General features: G+C 34.1%; 1 protein-coding gene across 1 annotated transcript in view; it reads left to right on the top strand.

Annotated features, from left to right (window-relative positions):
• The window catches only part of dhx37 (DEAH (Asp-Glu-Ala-His) box polypeptide 37), a 19,393-nt gene extending 13,333 nt beyond the window's left edge, over positions 1-6,060 (top strand). The window contains 10 exon segments of the mRNA XM_051904454.1: positions 50-238; positions 355-479; positions 1,955-2,071; positions 2,174-2,346; positions 2,433-2,547; positions 3,578-3,715; positions 3,843-3,937; positions 4,638-4,711; positions 4,804-4,901; positions 5,699-6,060. Of these exon segments, the coding sequence (XP_051760414.1) occupies positions 50-238; positions 355-479; positions 1,955-2,071; positions 2,174-2,346; positions 2,433-2,547; positions 3,578-3,715; positions 3,843-3,937; positions 4,638-4,711; positions 4,804-4,901; positions 5,699-5,775 (1,201 nt within the window). The 3' untranslated portion in view covers positions 5,776-6,060.
• Positions 6,061-7,881: the final 1,821 nt, after the last annotated feature.

Raw genomic sequence — 7,881 nt, 5'->3', positions numbered from 1 at the left:
TAAAATGAATATCTTTTCTTAACCTGTTTCTCTCTCTCTGTGTTTTTAGTTTGATGGAGATGGAGAGGGCGCGTCTATCGTGTCCCATAACTCCTCTGGGTCGTGCAATGGCTGCGTTTCCCGTGGCACCGCGTTACGCTAAGATGCTGGCGCTGGGCCGTCAGCAGGGCTGTATGCCGTATATCATCACGATAGTGGCTGCCATGACCGTCAGAGAGATCTTTGAGGATTATGACAGGTCATTCAGATAACACATGCTCATTTACTTCACTTTTCTTCACGTAGTTCAAATAAAGCTTTAGGGATCGGTAGCGCTCACATCTCTCTCTTCCTGTCTTCCTCTGGGTTTGTCAGGCCTGCGGGCAGCGAGGAGGAGAGCACTAAGATGGCTGGGAAAAAAGCAAGATCTGTTCAGATGAGGAGGTTATGGGCAGGTCAAGGACAGTCACTCCAGCTGGGAGATCTGATGGTTCTGCTCGGTATGAGTTTGAGTTTACTAACTTTGCTTTTGAATGTTGATGTCAAATGTTCAGACATTCATTCTTCTAAAGTGAAAACCCCTTTTGTTGGAAATCTGTCCTCTTGCAGTGTGATTTTTGAACATTAGCTTTTGTTTTTATACTTTTTAATTTAAATTTTAGTGTACATTTACATTACAACGATGTATTAAAACGGAAAAGTTTTTCCTTCGAGTTTTTCGAGTACAGATGACAACGTTGTCAAAACAATCCCCGTTCACACGGATCTGCAAAAACAGCTGTTGTATTATTCATGCCAGGCCAGTAGGTGGTGATATTACTTTGTAAAGAAACACTACTCGCCTATAGACTGAACACGTAATACGCATGCGCACAAATTCGCATTTTTGTAGTTCACACAGAGATGATAACTGTATCATTTAAAAAAAAAAAAAAAAAAAAAAGCACTTTGAAACCCGTTTTTAAAAGTTTGCCTTTTCAGGCCACCAAAACACTGTTGTCGTGTAAATGAACGGCCAAATCGCATAAAAGTTTTCTGTTTTTAGATGAAAACAGTGTTTTCACGCCCAGTTTTAATAATTTTGTGCTTTTGTCATTTTTATTATTATTATTTTTTATATTTATATTTAGCTTTAATTTATTTATATTTCAGTTTTAGTTTTAGTAATTTTAGTACTTCAACTTATTTATTTTAGTTAGTTGCCGGGACAATATTTCTTAGTTCAGTTTTTTCCATCTAATATTTATATTTTTTTTCAGCTTGATTTCAATTAACAACAATTGATTTTAATAGTTTCTTTTATTTTAATTAACAATAACAACACAGTCTTTTAGTGGTCGACTGACAGATTTTTTTTTTAACAAATATTTTTTTAACATGTATAACAATTGCTGCAATTACATGTATTTTATTTTAGAATCCATTTGAAAAAAAAAAAGAACTTCATAAAATAAATCTGTAAAATAAACAGATTTATACCTTAGATAGAGAGCTAATTCTGTAATTCCTATTATAGTATTTTTCACAAATAAAAAATTGCTAGAAAACATGACTAAAAATGAAATAAACACTAACCAACAGTATACTAAGTATTCTAGTAAGTCTGTGCAAACTGGGAATCATATTTTCTTAAATAAAGCCCAGCTAATGCTCATTTTACATACAGTACGCAGTTAATGTTACTTGTATTATAAATAAAACCTTACAATACAAGTATCACAGTGTTTGCCTTTCTATTATTAGACCGAGCTGTTGAACAAAGACCGTAAACTAATGAAGATAAAGAATGGGAGTCAGTGCCGCCAAAACAGCCAAACAAAAAAATCTTTCATTCGATGCCAACAATTAAAAAAAAAAGCCAAATATTTATAATGCCACTACCTTACTCTTCTATGCATGTTTCAGAGACTTTCTTTTTTCTTCTGCCACTGAATTGTCTGCTTTGTGTAAATGACGTGATGTTGATTGTGCTTAGGGGCGGTCGGCGCTTGTGAATTTGCGGGCTGCACTCGTCAGTTCTGTGAGGAAAATGGGCTTCGGTTCAAAGCAATGCTGGAAATCCGAAGACTACGTGGACAACTGACCAATGCAGGTACATGTACAAAAATACACATGCATTTAGTGATTATTATTTGTGCCTGCCGTTTCTTGTGAATATGATTTAAGCATCCCTCTCGGACTCTCTCTCTCTCAGTGAATGCCGTGTGCTCTGACGCTGGCGTATTCGTGGATAATAAGATGGCTCCTCCGACAGAGGCTCAGGTGGTGTGTTTACGACAGATCGTATTGGCAGGTTTAGGAGATCACATCGCCAGACGAGTGCAGGCCGAGGAACTGCTCGACCCCAAATGGAGGAACGGCTACAAGGTTCCTCCCAAATCTTTTCGCTTCTGATTTTGCTTTTGATTTTACAGCTATACAAAGATTTATATGCGTATGTGTGTGTATTCCAGACTCCTCTGTTGGATGATCCAGTGTTTATTCACCCATCATCTGCCCTTCATAAGACACTTCCAGAGTTTGTTGTTTATCAGGAAGTCATGGAGACCACCAAGATGTACATGAGAGGTATTTGTTTATATGTTTCATCCTGCAGGTCAACTTTTTCTGAGTGCATTTCTATACATTGTCTTTCCAATGCACTTTTATCATTTTTTAATCAAGGTTTTGTGTCTCAAATGTTGACATGAACATTCAACTTTCATATTTATTGTAACAATAATATGAATAATAATTGTTGAGAAATTATTTAGTTTATAGTTTTTTGTAGTACTATAATATGATATTAATATAGTCTGGGTTTCAAAACCATGTGAATGGAAAGTGGGCTCAGAGTGGACGAAAAATAGAAATATTTTTAAGGTTTGTAATATATATTAAATTGTAAATATTTAAATATGATTTTAATTATTTTTAGTGATTATTATTGTAATATTTGTTTTCTTTTTTTAAATTATGCATTTTATTGTATGAATCCATGTTTGGTGTAAATAAATGGCTTGTTAAGGTGTCTTAAAACAATTAAATACAATTAAGACTTATTAAAATTAAATTAATAATTGCAATTATTTGTAGACAGTAATTGACAGCTAAACTTTTAGAATTCTGATAACTCAATCATATCTAATGTGAAAATACCTTAAGATTTATTTTGTCAGAAGCCGATATAGATAGACATCGAATTTATCCTGAAAAATAAATGTAACCGTTTCCACAAAAATATGAAACAGCAGAACTGTTTTCAACATTGATATTCATAAGAAATGTTATTTAAAATTGTAACAATATATTACTGTTTTTACTGTATTTTTGATTAAATAATTGCAGACTTGGTGAGCAGAAGTTAATTTAATTTAATGTTAATTTAAAGATGGTAAAAGACACATACATAACAATAGCTGCAATTATATTTATATTTATTTTACATAATATTTACTAAAATAATTAGAAATAAATGCTTTTGAAAATTAACCAATTTGAAGAAAAAATCAAACTTGGTTAAAAAATAAATCTGTAAAATAAACTTCACAGCTCTATCTACATAACTCATCAATTATATATTTCAGAAGTGCAAGGAAAAATGTTTTGTTTCTTGCAGGCGTTTGTGCCGTTCAGGCGGAATGGGTTCCGAAGCTCCTCCCACAGTACTGTCACTTCAGCCCTCCGGAGGAAAGCCCCGCCCCCTGGTACTGCCCACTGAGCGGCCGAGTGAAGTGTCAACAGCAGAGCACCTTCTGTAAGAGCAGATGTCTTTCCTCCTGTCCTCAGCCAGAGTTCAAAGTGAATGGCAGGATGGTCTTGTTTTTTAATGTCGCAGTGTGTGTAAAAACAGTCACATGATGTGGGTGTGTCTGTCTCCACAGTTAGAGTCAGTTGGAAACTTCCCGCCATTGAGATGGATTACCCAGAGGACCTTGAGCGTTACAAACTGTTTGCAAAGTTTTTCCTCGAGGGCCAGGTGACATTTGTGTGTGTGTGTGTGTGTGTGTGGGCATGTTTAGCTATACTTGTGAGGACCAAATGTCCCTACAAATATAGTAAAACTTGAGATTCCCTACTTTGTGAGGACTTTTTGCTGGTCCTCACAAGGAAAATTGATTAATAAACATAATAAAATGTGTTTTTTTGAAAATGTGAAAATGCAGAAAGTTTTCTGTGATAGGTAGTTTAGGTTAAATGGTGAACTATGAAACCATGCAGGTAGAGTTGGTCATTTTGAGAAAATAAACCCCAAGGTGATCAAGACCATGACAAACTAGTTTTGAATCACCCTGATGAGGTTTATTTTGTCATAATTATGACTGACTGTATATTTATCTTGCCAAATAAATACACTACCATTTAATAAGTCTCTTCTTTTCACCAAGGCTGCATTTATTTGATTGGGGGGAAAAAACATAGTAAAATCAGTAATATTGTGAAATATTATTACAATTTAAAAGAACTGTAATATATGTTAAAATGTCATTTATTCCTGTAATCAAAGCTGAATTTTCAGCATCATTACTCCAGTCTTCAGTGTCACATGATCCTTCAGAAATCATTCCAATATGCTGATTTAATTATGTGAGGAGAAAGAAAGTGTGGAGTGATACATGTTTATAAACCATGGTATATATAAGTGATGCGTGAACTTATTCCTGGATGAATTTCTGCAGGTTTGTCCAAAGATTCAGCAGTTCAGCAAGTGTTTACTGTCGTCACCCTCTACCATGTTGAAGACGTGGGCCAAGTAAGACCACACACACACACACACACACACATTGACTTTTGTATAGAGTTTAAAGGAGTGTTGTTGAATAATCTCCTGCTGTTGTGTCTCAGGCTGCAGCCGCGGACTGAAGTTCTTCTGACGGCGCTGGTGTCAGAAAAAGTGGACAACAAAACGTCTTTAGAAGCTGCATGGAGGAAAAATGAAAAATGTAAGTTGGTATGCCTATGAAAATGAAAAAAAGTCTTGTTCATTGTTCATTTAGTGGAAAACCATGTGGGGAAAACAAGCGTTGTTTTTAACTAGATTTTTACTGTAATTTATGTTGCGTTTAGAATATTCTTGACAACAATCACTGGTTTAAAAAATAGTTGGAAAGAAGCTATTTCGGCATGCTTTGCAAACCAGTCATGATACACTACCATTTGTTTGGGGTCAGTAAGGAAATTAATGTTTTTATTAATTAAGGATACATTAAATTGATCAAAAGTGACAGTAAAGACACTTATAATGTTACAAAATTCTATCTCAAATAAATATCAAAATTCTTTTGAACTTTCTATTCATTGAATTCTGAAGAAAATGGATCAGTTTCCACAAAAATATGAAGCAGCACAGCTGTTTTCAACATTGATAATAATCAGAAATGTTTCTTGAGCAGCAATTCAGCATATTAGAATGATTTCTGAAGGATCATGTGACACTGAAGATGGGAGTAATGATGCTGAAAATTCAGCTTTGCATCACAAATTACATTTTAAAATATATTCAAATAGTAAACAGTTATTTAAATTGTAATAATATTTCACAATATCCTGTATTTACTGTATTTTTGATCAAATAAAGCAGCCTTGATGAGCAGAAGAGACTTCTTTTGAAAACATTATCTGACCCCAAACATTTGAACGGAAGCTGATAAATATCAATTGGCCAGCTCTAACGCAGACACGTTTTAATGGAAATCGAAGTTTGGAAAGAGACAAAAATGGCTTTATCTTGTCCTTGTAGATCTGATGTCAGCGTATTGTCAGTGGATCCCAGAGTCTCTTCATGGAGAGGTCAGTAAAATCTGGCCACCGATCTGACACACGGACATACAGTGACCTCTGACCTGTCTGATCACATGCCGGACCAGCACAGCAGGACACACGTGCCATAAGACATTTTTAATGAACAAGATCTTCCTGCTTGTGCCTCATTCTCTGGCATCACATGGATGGATTACTCTGAAAGCCTGTGGACAGATAAAGAATTCCAGTGTAAAACAATGTTGGCATCTCGTGAGGCATCTGAGTGGAAACTGGACTTTAGTAAACGTATCTTCACAGATCAGAGCACCAGAGCAAATAAATTCCTTTTTTATGTCTCCACGCTGTCTCTTCTTGATTTATCACACTACAGAATGTTTGCTTACAGCAGTGATGAAGAGTTGAAAGACAACAGCTGCACACTCTCTTAAGCATAGTCTATTTATTTAACAATGTTTTGGCTAGTAGGCTACTAGCCGAAACGTTGGTAAATAAATAGCCTATGCTTAAGAAAGTGTGCAGTTGTTCTCCTTCAACTCTAGTTTTTTTCCCCTCAACGTGCACTTCCATAGGTGTGCGTCTGCTTTGCCTTATTTGCTGACAGCAGTGAGCATCACTAATACTATAAAGTTAGTGATCAGACCTCTAAAGTTCAGTGTGTGCATCGTCCTGCAGCGTTTGATTCCTCAAATCATGCGTGTTGTTGAGGAAAGATGTGCTGGTACTTTATTAAGTGATCAGATGCATTATTTTCATCTGCTGGACTATAAGACAGGTGAAAAAAAAAATCCCACAATGTACATTTTCACAATTTTTTTTGTTTGGTTTCAAATTTATGTAAAATGTATTTGTGTAATTCTGATTTCACTTCCACAAAATAGTTTTTGTGATAGTGAAATATATATATTTTTTATTACTATACTTTAAAAAAAAAAAAAAAATTATATAAGTATTATGGCATTCCTCCAGCTCAAACAGTAAAACAAATGTGTAAATGTAGATTTATAATATTGGATTATCATATAAGATAATTGTTTTTTTCCTCCATTTTGGTCGAGAAAGAAAATGACTTGCCTTGAAGAAAATGAAGCCTATTTTTAGACAGTGTTATTTGAGTATCATTGAGTTTTTATTAATATTTTTTTAATCTGTTTGTATTTTTATATTTTCCATTTTGATTAAAGTTATTATTGATTTTAGTTAGTATTAGTAAATTTGTTGTTTTTGTCATTAAGGTTTTTTTTTTTAATGTCTATATAGTTTTTATTATTTTTTATTTTAGTTTTAGTTCTTTTAGTATATCAAGTTAAACTAAATGAAAATGAAAAAATGTTGCCTTAACTAGCTGAAATAAAATAAGTTTAAGATTTTTAGATAGATAGATAAAAATCTGAAATAAAAAAATATATCTACACATATATATATATATATATATATATATATATATAATATATATATATAATTATGCAAGTCGATATTTTGATTGCAATCACATTTTACCAAATCCACACCATAATTTTGTATTTAATCATTTATAAGTAATATATAATTGTTAAGGAAAGCTGGAAATGAAAAACACTTCAGGTGTGCATAATTATTAAGCAGGTTTTCTTTTATAGGTAAAATGGGCCATTTACCTCAGAGATTTAACTCAGACTGAAAAGTCAAAAATTATTATATGCTCATGAGAAGGATGCAATACTAATGCAATACTAGAAATTGCAAAATTAAGGTGTGACCAATGGACAGCAAAACACTCATTGGTTCAGCAGGGTCATACAAAAACAGGCCAAGAAGAAAAGACACTGCAAAAAAAATTAAGGTGAAGAATTAGGTGTGAAACCATCAGGAACCCTTTAGTCTCCAGTGCCACCATATATATAGACACATATGAGGGTCGATAAAGCCCTACATATGTTTTCACACATCTCTTTTTTGCCTGAGGAAACAGTTTGTCTGCTTGTGTAGTTGACTATACGTTACTTAGGCTATAAGAGTTAATTTAGGGAGTGAGACAAGATCTCTTGAATATTTCTCCACTTGTCAAGTGAGTTCCTAACATCGGCCCCTCCCGTGAGTGCTGCTGACACCCACACAGAAAGTGAATTACAGAGAAGGTGGATTGTTTCTCAGTTTTTTTTAAGTGCTTTGTTACGTGACTGC

The sequence above is a fragment of the Ctenopharyngodon idella genome, chromosome 8 (assembly GCF_019924925.1).
Source record: "Ctenopharyngodon idella isolate HZGC_01 chromosome 8, HZGC01, whole genome shotgun sequence".
Taxonomy (NCBI): Eukaryota; Metazoa; Chordata; class Actinopteri; order Cypriniformes; family Xenocyprididae; genus Ctenopharyngodon; species Ctenopharyngodon idella.
This window is presented reverse-complemented; position numbering and strand designations above follow the sequence as displayed.